Source organism: Fringilla coelebs (genome assembly GCF_963513975.1).
Source record: "Fringilla coelebs genome assembly, chromosome: 1".
NCBI classification, from domain to species: Eukaryota; Metazoa; Chordata; class Aves; order Passeriformes; family Fringillidae; genus Fringilla; species Fringilla coelebs.
In genome coordinates, this window is record NC_140028.1 from 66,008,037 (window position 1) to 66,029,690 (window position 21,654).

Sequence of the window (21,654 nt, forward strand, 5' to 3'; positions counted from 1 at the left end):
GCAGGATCACCTCTCCTGACCTGATGGCCACTCTCTTCCCAAAGCACTCCAGGATCCCACTGGCCCTCCTGGCCACAAGGGCACTGCTGGCTCATGGCCAGCTCGCCATCCAGCAAGGCTCTCAGGTCCTTCTCTGCAGAGCTGCTCTCCAGTGGGTCACAGCCCAGCCTGTGCTGGCACTTGGGGCTTTCCTCCCCAGATGCAGGACCCTGCACGGGCCCTTGCTGAACCTCATCAGGTTTCTCCCCAAACTCTCCAGCCTATGGAGGCCTCATTGAATGGCAGCAGAGCCCTCAGGTGTATCTGCCTCACTCCCCAGTTTTCTATCATGAGCAGAAGATGGCACAACACAGTACTTCTGTAAGCCTAGATTTATTGCACGTATTTAATGATAATTCTGAAGAGGAGAGAATTACCAATCACTAATTAAGTCAGATATGACGAAAGCTGTTATGAAATTTTGAGTGACCTCTGATTCAAATGGGGACTGCAATAGCAGGGAAAAATGCCAGACAGCCAATTAAAGGTCTGGTGATTGAGTAAAGCAACAGGAACTTCTCATGTGGATTGCCAGATCTTAAGCTTGCTATTATAACTTAAGCTAGCTGTTATAACTCAGGGAAAAAATCACAAGTGTAATGTGAACAACTCCTTTCCTAAACCAAGCGCACATCAGCTCAAAAGACATCAATATCAGCCTCAAAAATATTAAGAAAGGTCGTACTGGAGTTATGGCTTCCTTTAACTTCTTGGAACAGCATTTTCTCACTGGTTACCTACCTTAAAAACAAAACCAACCAACCAAACAAGCCCCAAACCCCAAACCAAACCAAAACCAAAAAACCCAAACAAACAAGCAGCAATGAAAAAGAAGCAATAAGAGCTGAAAAATATTACAGCAATGAAAAATTTGCTCAAAAGACAAAGAGACATACTAAAAACAAAAGACGAAACAGAAGTCCTTTTTTAACATAACCATTTCTCAAGAAAAATTATTTTTACACTTTTTATTCAGTTACAATTTGTAAAGATCTCATGGAAGTTTCTACCATTGCATTCCTACCATTCCATCATTGCAGAGCATTAAAAGAAATGGTCCCAGTGTTTTCAATGAGACAAGATGAAGAAACACAATAATATTACAAAATGGTTAGGAGAATGTAAAATACAATACCTTCAACAGCGCATAATTAAACTGTGTTAAACATTGCTGTAAAATGCATCCATAAGTCATAGTTAGGTTAAAACAGGGAAAATGGCAACATATTTTTTCTGCTCACTTTAACAGTACTAGGTGAAGTTAACATGAATGTGAACTCAAACTCCTAACCAGAAATAAAATCTAAGCTGTTTCGTCTTGCAATAGTCTGGAAACAACACTTGTATGAAGTTACTGTAAGACGGAACTCTTAGTAGCATATGTCAGTAAGAGAATAAATCTTATTTTTTTAAGTAGGTCCTTGATCAAGAGGAAGTTAGGAGCACATAAAAATTTACAAGTCTACATATGAAAACTGCCACAAAAAAATTCAATTCTCACTCTGTCTTTGAAGTCCCACAAACAACTCCACCTCAGCAATAAGATAGTCCAAGTTCAAGAGCCTTTGTGAGCCTGAAACAACACCTAAGTCCCAAAATCTCAGATCTGGCTTATTTTCTATGGTGCAGCTGGAAGAAGTAATATCCTGTACTACACAAGCATAACTTGGAACACTCACTTGAGTGTGAGGAATCCCATTTGCAGGCTCTCTCCACCTTGGGACAATGTGGACACCGTCTTTCCAGCAGAACTACAAGCTGTTTTGGAAAACAGGATCTGGGACTGTTTTACTAGACATACTACAGTCCTGCCAGAGTAAAGTTGCAAATTTCATGCAGCTGGAAGAAAGGAGAGAGAGGAAAGCACAGCCCAATGGCTGGGCAGCTTGGAAAGGGAGGGAAGAGCCATCAGTTTCACACAGGCAACAAGGTCTCACACATTGTTGGGCAGCTGTGGTGAGCACAAATCCTGACGAGTCCTTTTAAAAAAATCCTGCTATGGGGACCTACCTCTGGAGAAGGGCCCGGACTCCACAGCCTGTAGGCACTGGACTCTGGTCAGCATTTGCTAAGGGCTATTTCAAGGCTCTTTCTGCTGCGTTTGCAGGTTTCCACCCAATTCTGGCATGCACTACAGAGGGAGATTGTGTGTCCCAGCTCCATGTCTTTATTGAGCCTTCCTGGGACCAGCTACTGAAGACACCTGTTTCAGCCCTAAATATGACAGCAGGGAAGCACAGAGGCTACATCCTGCCCTTTGTTCTCACCACTAAGGCATTGCTGGCCCAACAATGTAAACACGTCACAATTCTCCCACCAACTGCAGTGGGAAGTGTATTGCATCTTCTATGCTCTGGTTTAACTCTCCTCTGTATCTTGTAGCTGAGAACAAAAGTATTGTCCTTGTGACAAATTTCCTTACTGTAATAATACAGACACTAACAACAATGAAGGGAAGAAAAAAACTAGAAAAGAAGTGCATTACTTGACAAAATAATAAACCATAAATCACTACAGTGACAAGATTAAATGTGAAACCTCTAATTGCACATTTAATCATTTGCCAACGCCTTATTTTCTTGAAGTAATGTTCATGAAGCTTCAACAAGATTTGAATTTGAGACTGATTTTATGTGAACTGCAAAAGCAATGCAAATAGAAATGGTTTAAAGACTCAAAAAATGTATTAACTTTAATCTTCAGCTATGCTGACATCTTACTGAACGCCTTTATTGCTCTCAGTCACACTAGCCCTCATTTGTGTCATCTTGACACATCACTGTGTCAAAACACATCAAACCCACCTCTATTGCACAGATATGATATAAAATAAAGTAGAAAATTAAGGGGAAAATAAATGGTTACTTAAAAAGCAAGCTACTGTATTAAAACAAGAGAGTGTAATAACATTGTGGAAGAAGACACTGTTATTTGTGAAGTGTGGACAAACCTGTACCCCCAGGCTGTATCTGCTCCCCTGCCTTTTCCACAAGGAGGCAAGAAATAGCTGCTAGAGCAGAAAAGTGTCTCATCAGCATCTGAACACCTTTTCCTATGGATTTCAGAGCCCAGAAACAGAGAGCTGGGCTGGCTGTTGCTGCTGGGTTCAGAATGGCCAAGGCAATGACCTCATTTCTGTAAAAATTCTGTGCACCAAAGCCATCTTCCAGCACACAGAGGAGTACTTACTACAAACAAGGTAACCAAAAGCACAACAAAAATAGCAAAATTCTCCTTCTTCTAACTGGAACATAAGAAAAAGTCCAGACAACCTTTGCATTTAGACAGATGCCTTCAAAGAATGTGGAGTCAGAAAGTGCAGACTTTCACCAAAGTCAGAATATTGCTTATATGTTAAGAAAAACAGCCCAATATACTGAACACATCATCTAATATGAATTGTAAAGGCACTGTTGTACTGCTAGGTTTTGTTTCCCCTATAAGACAGCAGTTGGAGTTGAAGGAAAACCCCTGGAGTGCCTTTTATTTTGTTTTATCATGTTGTAGGCTTTGGTAAATTGTCTTATGGTTCCTAGCCAGGGAACCATCTTCACACAAAACTGTAATTCAGCTGCTTTTCTTCCTTTCTAAGAATAAATTTAGACTGGGCCTGGGTGGCAGGGAAGATGGGTTTGCTGTACTCATGCTTTTCACCCCAGCAGATGGGACCAGAGCACGTGGGGCCTGGCCAGTGTTTAGGGTGCAGAAATGTGCAGGACCAAATACAGTGGGGAAGCATCAGCTACTCCAATGGAGGAGGGCAACGTTTTTATTATGTCTTTTGTGGAGACAAAAAACACCAGACAGAGAACTCTGAGGTAATCTTCAGGTCACATTTTCTTCCGTGTTTGTCTATTTCTATTTGCATCATCCTTTTGCAAAATAAGTCATCCTCTGTACATGTGGATCTTGATTCCCTTAAACTTGTTGTTGGTATTTGACAGAACCCCTGACTCACTGCTGTGAACTGGAGGAAATGCTCCAGAACCTGCAACAGTCCATCCTTCTACCACCTTTTGGAACAGGCAAAGCCAGAAAGAAAAGGGGATCATTTAATCAGGTTTTGACTATTACATAAGTCTACTGCATGTCTGCTTCTCATCTAAGTAAGGTTTTTATCATTATTCTGTTTTGTAAACAAGAAAAATTTGCTTATGAAAAGCAGGGAACACAGGCCCACGTCCATAGCAATCTAAGTCAGCACTGGGAAAATGAGTTTTCTTCCTTTCTTTTCTTTATTGGATCTCTTTATGAATCATGAGGAGTTTGGACTGATTCAGTAATAGATATTTCTGTTTCACCTACCACATTTGAAAATGGCTTTGACAGCACAGCATGCATTAACCACCTCCTCCCTATATAGAACTGCCTGCCCATTAAATCCACATTCAGTGCTTAAACTGAAAATATAGGAGGTGTTTGGCTTAGTGCTTCTGAATGCATGTGAGGCACCAACGTCAGAGTCCTGGAAACATGACACATTTTGATCCTCTTTTTCCCAACAATTGCTGGATAAATAATTCCTGAGGCAGTGCTCAAAGCAGGCTCACTCCTTGTGTACCTGACAACACATGACTGAGATGACAGGACGTTTACTCACCCTGCCAGCCAGATGATCTGTAGGTCTTCGGAGTTTGTCTCTCTGTCTCTTCTCTAGTCCACTCATGCATCAGGTTCCTTAGAGATATGGGACAGCCAAGTGAATTTACTTTTCTTGCTCTGGGTTTAAGATAGTTACCTGTGACAGAGAGGATAAAGAGACCAAATGTGGAGTGTGAAGGCACTGGAACAATAATTTCCGTAATTCAGGTAATTCTTACCTCCTGCCTTCAATAGTAGCCAATACTGAGGAATAAAAGCCCCAAGAGTTGGTTTAAAATAAGCAGCCTGGAGGAATTGCTGTTTAGTAAGAGGTCCAATTTTTTACACCGCCTTTTATAGTTGTAGAGAAATTATATGTGTGAGGAGAGTTTTCAGTGATTTAATTAATTCTACTGGTTGACAGAGCACATTTCAAATAGATACATTTCGTTAGATGCATTTACTTTTAGTTTCTATCTCACTGTTCAGATACTACAATGATCTGTTCTGAAATATTAATTCAATCTCACCATTCTACATATATTCTCTTCCCTGTAGTTTCTCTAAGCTATTTTTTCTACTGTTATTCACTCCAGAATGTCCACAATGAAGATTATTCACTGGTATTTTGGCATTTTTTAAAATACCTATAGACCTTTCCTCTTCAAGGATGAACTGCTCAGACCTAAATATATTTCAAAACGGTGACCAAGCATTTCTGTTTCCCTCTTTTCCTCCCTGTACCACCAAGTGAGCTGAGGGACACCAGTTGAAAGCCAAACATGATCATCATCTATGTCACTTTCCTGCTCCATTTCCTTCAAAAATACATCTGGTAAAGAGGTGGAAGAGGAGACTTTGGAACACATGCACAGATCATATCAAGGAGAGAAAAGCAAACATGAAAATCCCAAACATGATGCACTTAAGAACATTCTAAAAAGCAGAAATGGGTAAATGTCTAGCGTATTTGAGCTCCCCTGAATATTTTTTCTGTTTTGTCAACTGAGCCAAGATACAGAAGTAACTGAGGGAGAAAGGAACCAAGAAGAGGTCATTATTTAATTGTGCACAAAGTCTAAAACACGAAGGACTTTCACTAGGGGTTACTTTGTAGGTAAAATTGGAAACTTCTCTTCAGAGAGTTTTCTATTAAAGGTCATGGGTATCAAAATCTATCGTCTCACTTTAGATCAGTTATAAAGCTACTATAAATAAAGTCTCTATATGGCACATTGTCATTGATTCCCACTTCAGTGTAATCAGCACTGCAGACACAGGAAATTCCTGAAATAAACAGCAGTATTCTCTACTTACTGCACTTAAAAAGGAGTCAGGAGCTCTGCATTTACATTTTAAGATATTCATTACAATAAGTAATTCATTGTAATTTAAGATATGCATCATACTTGCTGTAGAGCAAATTATTTTATTATCATTTCAATGAACAAATGTACTGTATCAAAATACAATGTAGGTATGACAACAGTAATTCATAGTTTACCACAGTCTTTACCACTAATCAAATTAAGTAATTTTTGCTGAATTGTTTGTTACTAATAAAATTGTGATAATTTGCAAGCAGTAGTGTTAGCATTTACTGTTCTTAGAGCAAGGCCAGTGTCTTCTTTGACAATTGTTAATACATCAAAATATCTTTCTTGGATAAAAACAGACCATACAGATGGAAAATATAGTGTCTATTCTCCTGAAGCTACTGAAGAACTCATGTGGTAACTGCTCCAAAGTTCTGGGCAAAAAACCCCAACAAAAATAAGAAGATTTTAAAAAATCAAAATACTGTAGTAATTTTACTTATATGCAAATGAAAAATCATGCTAAAAAAAATCCCTTGTGGAAATAGATTGTTTTGATGTCTTTCACCTTATCCTATATATTTTGCTGAAGAAGATTTGGGAGTATGAAGATGGGAGTAGGAAGAATGACAGGAAAAATATAAAACATATATTTGCATCAACTTTTTTGACAGCTCCAACTGAAATGTGTCTCCTGAAACCCAAGACAGCAAAAGGGGCCCAGAAGAGGAAGTTGCTCACTAAAAACAGCTCCCCCAGTGCACTGGGCCCTCCCAGGATGCCATGTGGGATGTCCTGCAGGCACAGCAGATGGACAGCACAGGTGAAGAGGTTGGGAGGGCTACCTGGGAGCAATGCAGAACTTCCTTGTTCTGGACTGCTTGGATGAAACTGGGCAAGCCAAATCTCAGCTGGATTTGAAATTGGTGAGGAACATGAGAAACAACCAGATGAGCTTGTAAGGGAACAAAAGGAAGTCTGAGAAATAGGTTGTTGGGAGAGGCTGGCAAATCTCCATCCTTGTAGATACTCCAAATTCAGCAGAACAAGGCTGTGAGTGATGTTATCTAGTTTTTTCTTGCTTAGACTAGGACATTGATGATACCCTCCAGAGCCCTGCAGAAGTCTATTCTAACAAACAAATTGCTGTGATTCAATGACATAATTTAATTTACCTGCATTTTTCTTTCCCGTGAATAAAAGAAGGGTGAACATAAGAAGAAAAGCCAGATGGAGTAAAAAGTAAAATTTTATCTAATCTTTAATAATTTTCTCAAAGAAAGAATACTGAATTTGAACAACAAAAAAATTCAAACAAATTATTAGACTACTACTAATTACAGATTTATTTTTTCTTTAACTCTCTATCACCAGCATGATTTTGTAAGCCATTCACCTTGCTCTGCTTTGTTCCTTTCACTGAAACTAAGTGGCAATACACAGGACATGGAGATTTTGAGTCCAGCCTTCACAATTGGACTTGTAGGGGTCCTGCATTTCATCTGATACTTCCCTGAGCAGAAAACTTCCACTGTACCATGGGATGGCACCAGACTGTAGGGTCTATAATTTTTCCAGGTGCATGGTCCATCTGTTTCTCCCTCTTTGCCTCTTCACGTTTACCCAAAAAAGCGCAAGAATTTAGCACCATACACTTTTCAAGCCTGAGTAAGCAGCTTAATTATTCAGACAAAATAGCATTGATTTGAAAGTGTCTGAACAAATGAAATTCAGGCTTGCCAACCTCATTGAGGAGGACAGCCAACCTGCTGAGGGAATTTCCATTTGTGTTACTTACAGTTCTTTCTTTTATTTCAGGGTCATTTTATGCAATACAGAGCAAATTCTGGCAAAGCAATCACACAGCTGCTTTTGAAATCAGAAGAAACTTTGCTAAGCAGGCAGACCTTCAGCTTCCTCTGAATTCAAGAGCACCCAAAGACAATACATGAATCAGGGAAGTTGACAGCTGACAGTGATAAAAAAATAAAATAGTAGGCTCAATTCAGCACCCACTAAAATGAATGGGACAATTACATCTGTGAATGAGCTACCCTTAAACAAGAAGTAAATATCACACTCTATTGTTGACTCCTTCTTGGACCATAATTCTAGTCTCCTTAATGTCATTATGTCATTCCACAGGCTCGTTTTTTAATAAGCCATGCCTTGTTTTCTTCAGTATTTCCAAGGGTAAGAATTTAGACTACGGAAAGTCATCTTCCACAGTAATCACTTTTATCATAGAGTCATGCTACAAAATAGAGACCCCATTGTACTCCATTTACTAAATATATATAGGAATCAACTTCTTGGGCTATAAATGGACAGTATTACTATGTTATTTGCTATAATAGTTGAACACCAGTGAGTTGCAGATCCAACAAATATCCAAAAATGGCTATGCAAAAAGCCCTAAAATTAAGTTCTTGACAGATAATAACAAATGCTGTACACCCCTACTTTTTATGTTATGAACAATATGTACACTATATTTATGCAGGAGAAACCAGTATTTAAAACTCTTACATTTATCATAAAAATAGATTTTATTACAGAAAACAGTGCCTTGCCATAAGAGATTTACAACTGATTAAAAAGGATGGCTTGTCCTAAAACACTTACATGATTGCATGCAAAGAAAACAGATGGTCTGTGTAACAGTAATTTGATTTCTTCCAGTAAACATTACTCATGATATAGAAAATGCTTATGCTGATCTACTCCAGAGTGATGTGTGCGCTTTGCCTCTCTCTTTAAATGAAGCCTGTAATTCTGTTCAAGAAACAGCACTGCAGCTCTGGTTTCCCAACAAATCAAATAAAATCAGGTTGTCTAATGCATCATTCTTCACTTAAGAGCCTGACAACACAAAGATTAATTTTAACTTTTCACTCTCCCAAAAGTGCTTAACATAATGCCATGCTCCCTACTTATTTAGTCCTTTTGTAACACTTCTTCAGGACAAAGAAAAGAATACTATTTCTATATTCATCTCGGAGAAAGCCAAAATTCAATGTTTATTCTCTTCTGCTGCATCTAACATTCTTCTCCTTTCTATAACTTCAGGTATACAAGGAGGGAAAACTCTTATTGGTAAGGCTTCATCTGTCCACCTCAAATTTTTTTCTATCTCTTGGGTCACACCAAGAATGCTGCTCAGGGAAATTCAGCACCCACATTTCCCTTACTCAAGCTTTCTGCTTCCCAAACACCAGATGAAAATCTGCTTGCCTTTGTAAGGCAAACAACCCTTATGGGGTTGTTTAAATCAGTAAAGTTCTTGGGAACCAAACCATGGATGGGAATCCTGTCACTTGTTCATACTGGATAATGGTCTGGGATGATAAAGGGTTTGTGTTGCCTTTTACAGCTCTTTTTGCATGGGATGAATATAGACAGGTCTTTCTCAAAGGCACAAATTTAACCCCTAAGAATGCATCCTTATATCTTCCTGCATTTCACAGGGACTTCACACCTGGGTATGTTTCGTCATCTGCAAGTAATGATATTCCTGCTGGAATGTAACCCTATGTGTCATTATCTTGTCTTGTTTCATTACTGTTGCTTCACCTGACTGGCCTGGACTTATCCCAGCCAAATGAAGTAAGGGCACAATCCTATTAAATGCCTGCTGGGAACAGCCTAAGCTGCTGCTCTTGTCAGTGGGAATTAAGGGTTCTCAGCACATTGTAACAGGTACTCAGACCCTTGAGAAATTGGACCCTTAATTAGATATTCCCTCATGACATTGTGTGATTATTTAATGTTCTGACAAGATGCCTCAGCAATCTCACAGGCCCTGAATTAACTATCCTAGAAGAGCTCTTTGCCAACTGCAATTCTGTGAAACCTTTGTCATGCTTGACCATGGAAGCAAATTGCATTTTGTGGAGCATATGAAATGATTTACCCAATGAATTGGCTGAATTATATATAACATGAACTATTGGCCAGGCTTGACATGTCCAGTTTTAAATAGCTGTTCTTTTTTTGTCCCTTTCCTCTTCCCTTGTGTGTGCCCTGCCCTCCACTCTTCCATGCCCACTTTTTATTGTCCCACTTGCTGGCAGAGCTCAGCAGCAGCAGTCCTTGTGGCGACATGGGATGATTCATCACACAATCTACATGAGGCAGATTAATGCTGCCAGAGCAGTCCCTTATTATGAATTTCCTTTTCTGTGTCTGGCTCATCTGCACTATAATATTTGTTACTCACATGTAAATTTTCAGCTTAAGCCTATCCATCCAGAGGCTTCTGAAGTTTTTTAATCTGCATTGAAAAGTTTAAAAAAAACCCCAACAGAGTAAACATTTCTGCCTTGCAGCTGATGCCATGTTATCAAACACATCAATAAAAGCTACAGTAAGCATGAAAAACAAAGCATAAACAGACAGAGGAAGTGCTCAATAACATAGTATATCACATACAAATGCACAAAACAATGGTCATCTTTTCATCATTCCCTATGCATATCAGCTTTAGGCACAATCACCTCAGGGAAAGGACATAGCTGTAAATGTTTTCCATAGGATTTTAGCATTCTGATTACTAAAGCCTGCTCAAGTGTGCAAAATTATGGTGATTAGCAATCAATACTCATCTCCCATCCCCTTTGTAGAAAAGGAAGACAGAGAAGTATTTGGACCACCTACCCTAAATTCTGCAACGCCCAAATACCCACCTTGGGCACAAGGACTGTAGCATATCAGACACCAAAACTGAAACATGTGTTGCAATAAAAAATAAGAGAAACAATGGCTGTCAAGAGAGGCATTAAATGACACTCCAAAGGTTGTGGTTTTAGGAAAAGTTTTATTAAACTTTGAACTTCTCTGCCACTGCTTACTTGCAGCATACTTTATGAGACTGACCCGAAGATATAGCAGCACTTGCATGCTCTCTGCTGTGGCTTGTAGTTTCTTCTCTTGAAACTGCTTTTTAGGAGGTATATTCAAATTCACTTTTTGTGGTCACAATTTCTATTAAGTCTAAATCAAAAAATTTGCAGAAAGGCAGTCTCTCCCAGCCCTGCTCCCAACCCAGACATGGCTCTTGCTTTACCTGCTTACATTTAAGGAGCTTTTTGCATCCTCATATTGTTCATATTTCCATCAACAACACGATTTTTTTTGTATGAGGCTTCAACACAACCTTAAATTGTGTCTCACAAGCGCAATCAAGCCCACTTCCACAATGAGGAATCAAACTTTAGATAAATCCTTCTACCAATCAGTTTCAATGATAACAAAACCAGGTCCTTGAGTGCTTTATGCATTCTGGCAAGCATCTGCTTTGCCAGGAGTGGATTAAATAACACTACCTCTATTATTCTAATAGTGTGGGAGATCATATAAAATATTTATATTGTGATCTGCAGGCAAAATGCCTACTCTAAATTACACTTCACAAGCTCAGCAAGATATTATATTGATAGAAAAATACCTCAGTTTAAATAATTGGGCAATTTTAGTTATTCTTTATTCTATGAATCTCATGTAATTTTGCTGTTTCCCCCTTGGGAATGCTATCTATTTTAGTAAGTACTATTTCCCATGTTCAAGGGTTTCCTGTGTACTAGTACAAATATCTCACCCACATAATACTAAATCACAGGGCAAGCAGAGAGGTAACTAGAAAAAACACAAATGCTGTCAGTGCAGGTCAGTGTTCTTGAGCTTCTTTATCACACATCTATAGGCTACCAGACATTTTTACTACACAGGTATGAAGAAATTTTCTTAAGGCTGAATTTTCATCTCACTTCCAAATTTGCAAACAAAGAAGGATTTTATAATTATTTCCAAAAAATCTATTCACAAAGCCCCTTCTTTGTGGAACCAAACTACATTGCAGGAGTAATGGTTGTAAATACCAAATGTCATCTCTCTTCAGAGTTGTGTTTTTTGCTTTACTTGGGTTACTCCAATTCTCTATGTGGTTATGTAAGAGTACTTTAGGATCACAAACTCATTCTCAAAGAAATCACTTGTTTCAGCGGGCTGAAGTTCTAGCTTGAATTTTGTACAAAAGAAGTACTACATTTCCCCACATTACATGATTATACAGTGCAGGACAGTTAGCATTAGAATCTGCATTGAGCTAAAAGCTCATGTGTATGTGTGCTCCTGGTGTTCTGTACAGCCCCAGGACAATATGGTGTAAAAAAGAAGAGCAAGAGCCATTCCTATGCAGAGTATTCCCTGGGTAGGTGCATTTTCACTCAGTTTGGAGCCAGTAATGACAGCTCACTGAGTCTGCACCTCTAACCCTTATGGTGCTCTGCTGAGTGTCAGCACCCTGGAGAGGAGTACAGAGGGAAAGCAAAAGTGGCATCCTCAGACTGTGCACTGTGCCTCCCCCTTCACTGGCAGAAGACATCAAAAGCAATCCTATTGCAGGTCCATGCAGCCTTTCACACACTATGGGAAGATTGGTATCTCCACTAACAGCTGAGGTCATCTGTAAAGGAGATGTCCAAGTTAATGGCATTTTTAGTGGCCTGGGAATCTTCTCCACAGGTCACATGTGGTCTTGTCTGAAATTAGATTCCGTGACTACTGTGGGCTGGTCTTGCCCAGCTCAGTTCCCACTGTGCAATTTCTCTGACAAAACCAGCCTTACATTGCTGCTGCAGATATGTAAGGTTCACCTTCTGCAGCGAATGGACATGCCTTGCCCTGCAGCTTTACTCTCATTGGTAAGGGCAGGCATGGACAAGGGCAGCAGGAGGAAGGGAAGCTGGAAGGGTTTTCCTTGGCCCTCTTGCTCTTGTCAGTTGTGCCTCAGGTCCAGCCACGCCACTTGGCAAGGACAGAGACATGGCTGCAAAGCCCATCTTTACCAACGAGAAACAAGGAATAAAGAATTTAAAGAATTGTTTTGGTTTTTTTTTAATTAATGCCTTCTCACTACATGAGTCTGCTCCTTTATTTTTGTCCTAGAAGGCCATGTGTATTCTATTTGCCATCTGTTAGAGGTGGGGCAGTTATCTTCTGTTAATTGGGCAGTTTTTTTTTATCTCTTCCACAACCAATCCTCCCTCAGGGGAGATATCTTCTGTTAATGGATCATTGAGTCCCACTGCATGACTGACAAAAAAACATCCTCCCATTGTAAGAAGCTCTGCCCAGAGGGAGGAGCCAAGCATTCCTAACTGGATATAATCTGAGATTTTGGGACACCAGAACAGCCTTTCCACTGGATTACCAGAGGAACAGCTGCCTTTTCTACTGGATCTTCAGAGGAAGACTACACCCTTCTACAGGATCACTGCCTCAACAGAACCACATGTGCCACTCCAGGAGGACTGCCACCACCATTCCAATTGGACTGCTACCAATACCCTGACCAACAGGGTGTCAGGCTGTATTCTGACTCTGTCAGTGTTGTTTTGTATTACTGCACTGTTTATTTTATTTTTTTATTTTCTTCCCTAAAAAAGAACTGTTATTCCTGCTCCCATCTCTTTGCCTGAGAGCCCCCCTTAATTTCAAATTTATAACATTTCAGAAGGAGGGGGTTTACAGTTTCCAGTTCAGGGGAGGCTCCTGCCTGTCTTAGCAGACACCTGTCTTTTCAAACCAAGACAATTTTGTAGGCACCTCTTACTGCAGTATCCTCCAGCACTTGCTCTCCTATCTGTACCAACATCTTTGTGAGTAAATATTTGCATTTCCCCTCACTGGTCTGATTTCTTCCCACCTTCTCAACCTGCTCCTCATACTCACCCTCATATTTCTACACTCCCACCAGTACTTTTCTCCTTTTACTGTCTCCAGTAGAGTAAAGCAATACAGCTAGAAAAGAGATCAATGAACATCCATAACACAGTAAGAAGTCATTCTGTGTATTAGATTTTCAAATTATATTTCAATACAAATTTATCACCTCCCGTCCAGTGGCTAGTAAAGCACTCAGGCAACTGAGCATACTCTCTAGTCTACTGCTTTAATGATGCTTAAAATTCTTAAATAAAACAGAACAGTTCTCAGGCATTCCAAGTATAGAAAGCAGTTTTACACTACTTTTTTTTTCCAGCTACCATCAACTACAAATACACAGAAATTATCAAATTAATTTTGCTTATGACTCAGTAAATACACACAATAATACACTTCTCGGTAAATAGTTTTTATTAGAGAAAACATAATGACAATAGAATTATCCAAGTACTTAAAATAATTAATTTTAGACTTGTCACATGACTGGGGCCCTAAAAGCACCTACTTCACTATCTTGGACGCATAACAAGGAACAAGAGAGAACTCTCCTGCCTGCTTAAGCAAGCACTTGCCCTACAGCAAAATGAGAAGAGCTTCTCACATTAATGAGGGAATGTTTCCTAGCAGTCCTGCAGAAGTGGCAAGGTGTTTGACTTTCACTTCCATTTTACTCTAGATATGACTTCTTTCACTTGTACAGACATAACCTTAGCATCAGTCACACTGTTGACTATTTCATGCTGTTTACCCTAGACAATAAAAACTCAGAGTGTAACTGGACTGCCCATAAGCCTGAGGTCTATTTAAGAACTGCATCTAGCATAAAATCTCAGGTAGACTCCAGTAGTCTGATATTGTGTAAGTGAGAAAACAGCTGACCTTAGAATGTGCAGTCCCACAACAGGATTGCATTCAGATGTGAAGCTGAGCTGTACATTTTACATTCAAACAGCTTTTTTCACATTTGGATGCTTTGCAGACCAAGGGGGCAGATATGAATTCAAGTCAAGCCAGGCACTCGGATACTTTAGAGCATGTCCCAAGACAGAAAGGATGGTTAAAATTTTGCATCTCCTCTTTTGAAGACCTGGTCAACAAATACAAAGGAGCAAACACAGACCAACCATGTGAGTAAGGACAGGTGTGTCAAACACAATGAGGAAAGGTATTGTGCTTTGGATGTCATTGCTCTATGACCTTTGGTGACAAAATGTTGCCAGCAACTGGGATTCTATTGATGCAGTTCTCCACCCCTGGCAAAATAAGAACAAGGTTCTCCAATTATGAGTTTAATATTAAAACTTGTTCAGAGAGAGTTTTTTCAGGTTCTCACTGAATGTCGTGCTTGGCTTTATGGCTTGTCACAACTGACATGATTCTTAATCAGAGCTCCTTTAAAAACACAGTGAATAGATAATAATATCTGGAAAACTAGGACATTAAAACTTTGATTCACACTGCACATCTCTCTAGTCTTATCATGCATTATGCATGGCTGTACTATATTTTGAAGGAAACTGCTGTGACGTGTTTTCAGTGTGAGATATATACCTGACTACAGTCCACAGCATATCAAGAAAACAGGATTCTGATCTGTGGAAGATGTTCACATAATTAGGCAAAACTGCAATACAGGAACATTTTGCCCCAAACCAGAAATATTTTGGGTTGATAATGAAACAGATGGATTCCATATTAACACAAGCATATTTTGTGGGAGTGATAGTTTAGGTGCCTCAGCAGCCCAGTGTCAAGGAAAATTAGTTTCCCTAAAACTCCGGTTTGCCATGTGATGTCTGTCATTGGAATTAATCAAACTCCAGTTAGTATGCAATAAAGATCCATAGCTGCCTCCTTTTATCGTGTTAGTTTTGCTTTTTAAAGCAATGGTAATTATTGACAAATTGGTATTGACTCTGATCTCTTTAGCTGTTATGTAGATAAATTTTCATCCTTTTAATTTACTTGGCAGGGCTAATATCATATCCCCACTTTAATGATGTGACTGAATTTAAAGATTCATAAATTCATTACTACAGTACATATCAAGGTTAAAAGAGGGAGAATTCCCTTATCAGTATGAAGGACCCGTACAGTTTACAGCAATACTAGATGAAATTGCCCTTTTGTCTTTCAACAAGCAGAAATCTCCTGCAGTGGCAAATGTTCATAATGGACTGTTTAATCTTGACAATCATCTGAAAAGCATCTAATTCAATTAAAGCTTTAGGCCAAAGTGATCTCTCTTTAAACAATTAAATATTTATGTTAAGACACATATCACTTAATTGGCACAACATATCAAAGGATATTAAATGATTCTACAGTGTGCAAGGACTAAAAAAAAAAGGGTCTAGCACAGGTTTGAAAGCCTTTTCTCTATTAAACACTAAATAAAAGATTGCAAGAGTGAGAAAGGGCATCAAAGATGTAACAATAAGCAAGAATTAAGAAAACTGAGAATTTAATTATCATTAGCTCTATGCTACCACTATGCTAACTGCTGGCAGCACAAGCTGTATGATGAGACACCAGAACTGCTGTGCTCACAGAAGCCACATTAGCTAATGCTGGAATTGAGGGAAGGAACAGGAGCAGAGATTAGAGAGCTCAGACTCCACAGTAGGACTGTGTATCCTTGGTCATTAATCATTGCTGAGCACTCGATTCCAGAGCTGTGACAAAGAAGCTGTAAGTGGCACAATGCAATCTATGTCAACACGAAGGGTATAACGAAACAATGTTTAACAGCCTACATCATCTCAACAAAGATCAAAAGAATGTATCACATTTTATTCAATTATCTGGCAGAGCCACACAGAATTTAAATATGAGAAAGCCACACTAATTGGAAATAATTTTCAGGCTTTTTAATGCCTTCTTCCTACGGAATTATAACATATCTGTGAAGGGGAGGAGGTGAGAATTTGTCTGAATAGTTGCTAAAATTAACTAAAATGTGCAGTTACAGGCCATCTCTTCAGTTAACAAGGATTACTGACACCATTTTATTTAGTGAGAAGTTGACTTCCACACTACCAAGTAGCTCAATGAGGAACATCCAAGAAATTTAATGGGCAAAAATAATAAATTAACCTATTACCTGCTACTTTTTTGGGTCTTACAGTGTCTACTGCTAAAACCACTTTTTTTTTTTTTTTTAATTTCTCTATCAAAGGCAAAAGAAACCCCAAAAAACCAAAAAAACCTTTTGTAGTCAGTCCCTTCAAGGGATTAGCTGTGATGTAGATATGTGTGATTACCCATTTATACAGCTATTTGGAAGTGTAAAAGCTGTTCATTGATGTTGCAAATATTAGCAAATAAAGCCTGTTTAAGCTAAAGTGTCAACACTTTAAGCTGACATGAACAGATGCTGCTACCAAATGTAGCCCTGGATCTCTCAGCTAACATTGCTGCCTTTGTGGGTGTAACCCAGGCTGGCTCCTTCCAGAAACACTTGTGGTTACAACACCAGAGAAAATACAGGCTAAGAAATAAAGCTGTTGGGTGGAAGGAGGGCAGGATCTACTGCCTCTTCAGTGGCAGTAGAAGTTTAAAGTTCTTGATCTCATGTCCACCCTCTCCCCTAGAAGCAGAAAAGCAAGCAAATCCAAAACCAAAGGAACTCCTAATTCTACATTCCAGATTTATCTGCCACAACCAACCAAGAGTGTACTTCCAATTATTTGCTAGTGAAAGAAGAAAATATGACACCTTGTCAGAAATTACAGCAACAAACATTTTAGAATTGAAGCCCTTCTTAGAGGAAAGCATGCCAAAGGATAAGTAACAAATATCTGGCAAACAAGGAGAACTGTGTCTGTGAGAAGATAAGGGAATTTTAAAAATGGAGTTGTGCTGTGCAGAAACAAGAAATGGAGATGCGAGGTGCAAATCTCCTAGGTGTAACATCCCAAAAATGAACCATATAGTCATGTCATCACTAGTCATTGCTAGTCATTACTAGTTATTTTACCCTATACTTCTCAGAAATACAGCCTGTGTACTCTACCAAGGGTTTATCTTCAAAATTATGTCAATATCTAGTAATCATCTCAAACTTCAGTGAGTTTGGAAAAGCTTGCTCCTTATACACAGCCTGATCACTACTACCCTTCGAGGCACTTTTACAGGAGCAGCTGTTTATGAATCTTTCCAACGCATTTCTTTGCACATTCCTTTGACTATTTGCAATCAACTTTCTCACAATGAATTCCTCTAAAACAGATTATATTGTATTCATCAGGGTTCTAGGGCTATGTTTTACAGTTAAGAAAAACACTTTTTTCCTCTAGTCACATTTAAAAACAGAAGGAAGTATACACAAAAGAGTTATTCAGGAAACTTCAATCTAAGATGGACTGAGCAGTGGATGAAGGTTTTCCTCAAAAGTATAATGTGAAATGGCTGTACTTGGTCACAACGTATAGTTCAGTACTCTGTCTTTGATAATAGGTAACAACAGATATTCGTGGTGATAAAACAATTATGCATCAGTCAAATAAAGAAATTTTGTAACCTTTGTGTTTGGGACTTTCTGAGCCTGGACTGTTTATCCTTATTCAGTCTTGAGACATCTCTTTAAAACATATTTTTAAAGTAAACGTTGAAACCATACATACTTTCAGCAGCTAAAACAGCATAGAAATTAGAGTATTTCTGTATGTTCTAAAAATTTTTCAACTTCTTTTGATGACTTCTGTTTCTTTTGTTACCAAACACTTGGTTTTCTTTAACAGTACCATTTCATATTCAACCATATCATATTTCAGTTTTCTTTTTTTGAAGGAAGGTGAAAAACTAGGCAATAGAATAATAGGTGATATTCAGTGTCAATGAATTCAAATTAATGCGTACAGAGAAGAAAATGCCCTCTTTACTCTTCAAATACCCTACTAGGTTTGAACTAGCTATTGCTGTTGATGAAACAGATCTCAAAATCAGCATGGACATTTTAGTGAAAATATCTAATCAGTTTCAGTGTTGGTTAAAAAGCAAATATATCAGTATTGATAACCTGTAAAGGAACAGAAAACAAACCAGAAAACAGATTTTATCAACTAATAATAAAGAAATAATAAACTAATAATAATATTATTAATAAGGATAATATAAAATAATATAAAAATAGTTTTGTAATATTATTAATATTGATACTAATATTATTTTTTGTTGTTACTATGCTAATGTAAACAAATAGCATGGCTCCATGACTCCACTGATTCACAGAATTCTGCTCCACTTTCTGTGAGAAAAAACAGTAAGACACAACAAGGTATACATTATACAGTACAGCAAACAGGGATCTCAAGAAGCTGTAAGACTGGGTCAACAGGAATTGAATCATATTTAACAAAGATTTTTGTAGGATCCCGCATCTGTGATGGAATAATCCTGAGTAGCAGCCCAAGGGCTGACTGGCTGAGCTGTGCATCCTTGCAGCAATGAAACCAACCTTGACTGCAGCAGCCAAAGCAAACCCAGCAGATGAAAGTTTGTCACTGCTTTGTTCGGTATTTGTTAGGCCACACTTGGAATATTGTGCCCAGTTCTGGACTCCCACTTCAAAAGAGACATTGAAGAACTGGAGATGGCTCAGTGAAGGGCCACCAACTGATGCCCATTGAAAGGAATTCATCTTACTCAACTGGAAGGGAAGGGGGAGTTTAATTACATTCTCTCAATATCTAGAGAGGGGTTATAGAGAAGATGGAGATACTCTTTCCACAAGGACACAGCAAGAGGAAAATAAGCAATGAGCATCAGTTGCTTCAAAAGGCAATTTCATCAGACTGCAGGAAAAGTTCTTCACTGTGAGAACAACCAGACATTGGAACAGGTTGTCTAGGGAAGTTGTGGAATCTCCCTTACTGGAAGTAATTCAAGATTTGTGTTGTTGGGCCAATGGATAACTTAATCCAAATCCCTACTATCAGCTATAGGTGGGCTCAAATGACCTCCAGAGGCTCCTTCCAATCTAGAACTTTCCCTGCTTCGAGATGGGAGGGCAGCAGGTGTAATGAAATTTCTGAAGCCGCTTCCACAGCGGGCACGAAGCAGCAGACCAGCACTTTTCATTGTTAAAAAGACAGAAGACAGAAAGAGGGGAGACTGAGGTTTACAGGATCATGAAAGACCCAGAGAAGATAAGTAGGGAACAGAAACTCAGCCTTTTTCACAGTACAGGAAGGAGGGGATATAAAATGAAATTTTCAAAGAGAAGGCTTGAAAGACACCAAAGTACTTTTACCCACAAAACATAACTGACCTGTGAAACACAGTGATTTATACTTTCTGAGTATCAAAAGAATAAAAGGAATCAAAAAGACATGCTAAAACTAGTCCATCAAGGGCTGTTAATAGGAAAGCTGCAGAATCAAACGCTGGACAGGATGTCACCAAGTGCAGAAGTGACAAAACACAGAGATTACACGACAAGGCTCATGGGATGGACTCAGGCCTTTTCTGAAAGGATTTTACATATTTGGAAAACAGAAGTAAATGGGAAAAATTATTCTCATTTTACATTAAAAAAAAATTTCTGATGTCTTCACTGCCATGTTTGAATCAGGACATGTTTTGGTGTTGCTGTTTTTGTTGTTTGTTTTTTTCTCAGTGGTTTTTTTGTTTGTTTGTTTTTGGGTTTTTTTGTCTTTCTTTTCTTTTAGTTGTATTTTTTTTTTAAGATTTCCACTAAAAAGCTTAACTCTTTTCCTGAGGACAAAATTAAATCCCACAAAATAAATGAAGTTTCTTAGCTCTTGGATAGCTGACTACATGACAACCACCATTTGCCCTATTTTTCTTTTTTTAACTGATGCTCGAAGCACTGAGATGGAAGAAGGATCATGCATATGATTACAGCAACAGTGGGAATTCTCCTGGCTTTACAAATGAGAACCATGGCTTACCACAGGGAAGCCACAGAATGCCTTAAGGCCCTGACAGTAGCAGCCTGTCTAAACCTGCTGTGCAGCAGGATTTGTTTCTTAAAATCCACAATTTACATCTTTTTGCTAGAAGGGAGCTTGCACATTTTCCTATTAAAAATAATAATAATAAAAAAAAAGTAGTAAAAGTGTAGATTTTATCAGTAGCCTTTGCTAAGTGTTTATTTCTTTCTTGTAACTGAAAGGCTCCGAGGGAAACTTGACTCATTTAAAAGTGAAAGATGAGCTCACATGCATTTTGTTGGTAGCAAACAGATCAGAACATGATGCTGCAATGCTGCCCCATCGCAGCAGAGCTCTGGTTAGTTCATTTTCCCTATCACACAAACTCACAGGTAGCTAAGGGCAGCTAAGTTGCTCAGCCACAGCAAGAAGGGTGCAGGACAGGACAGCCATAACACGTATCTCCATTGGGATCAAAGTAAGAATGTCAACTGGTTTAATTTAGTTTCCTATTCTAAATGTTTCTTTGAACTAATGCAGGGCAGAAGTACTGATATCAAAATTTCCTTAGGTTTTTACATATCGCTAACATTAAAGACTGGCCTCTACAATTGTTACTTAAAATCTTTCTCTGAGAGGTCTGGATTTCACTGCTGCTTTTTTATTTTTTCATTTTTTTCTGCAGTGAAGTACCAAAATCAAACGGCAGTATTTTAGGATGATACACGACTTTCTATGTTCACAGACATCCTGGCCCAACATTTTAACTGATTTCAAGGCTGTGCATTACAATCATTCTGTCAAAATATTGATAAGAAATTCAAATATCCAGATTTGAGTCACTTACAGCACATGGCTCAACCACTTGCTTCCCAAAATAAATAGCAAAAAATTAAATTTCTTTCTGGTTTGCTTTTTGAAAGTCCTCAAAAAATCAGAGGTCAATCAATGTGCCTGTTCATATATAAATGTCTCATTTATCAGATCCATTGTGAGGTATCATTTCATTCTCTTGTGATCAAGTGCTGACTCTTGAAAGGATTCAATTCTGTTAATATAAAATTCTGTATATCCAATGAAAAAGAAACAGATTTTTT

General features: G+C 38.6%; 1 protein-coding gene across 1 annotated transcript in view; it reads right to left on the bottom strand.

Annotated features, from left to right (window-relative positions):
- LOC311153436 (uncharacterized protein) overlaps positions 1-21,654 on the bottom strand; it is a gene marked incomplete at its 5' end in the record, with an annotated part of 328,822 nt that overhangs the window by 219,005 nt on the left and 88,163 nt on the right. Inside the window, one exon of the mRNA XM_084205340.1 lies at positions 4,640-4,716. Within this exon, the coding sequence (XP_084061466.1) occupies positions 4,640-4,716 (77 nt within the window). The remainder of the gene's footprint in view (positions 1-4,639; positions 4,717-21,654) is intronic.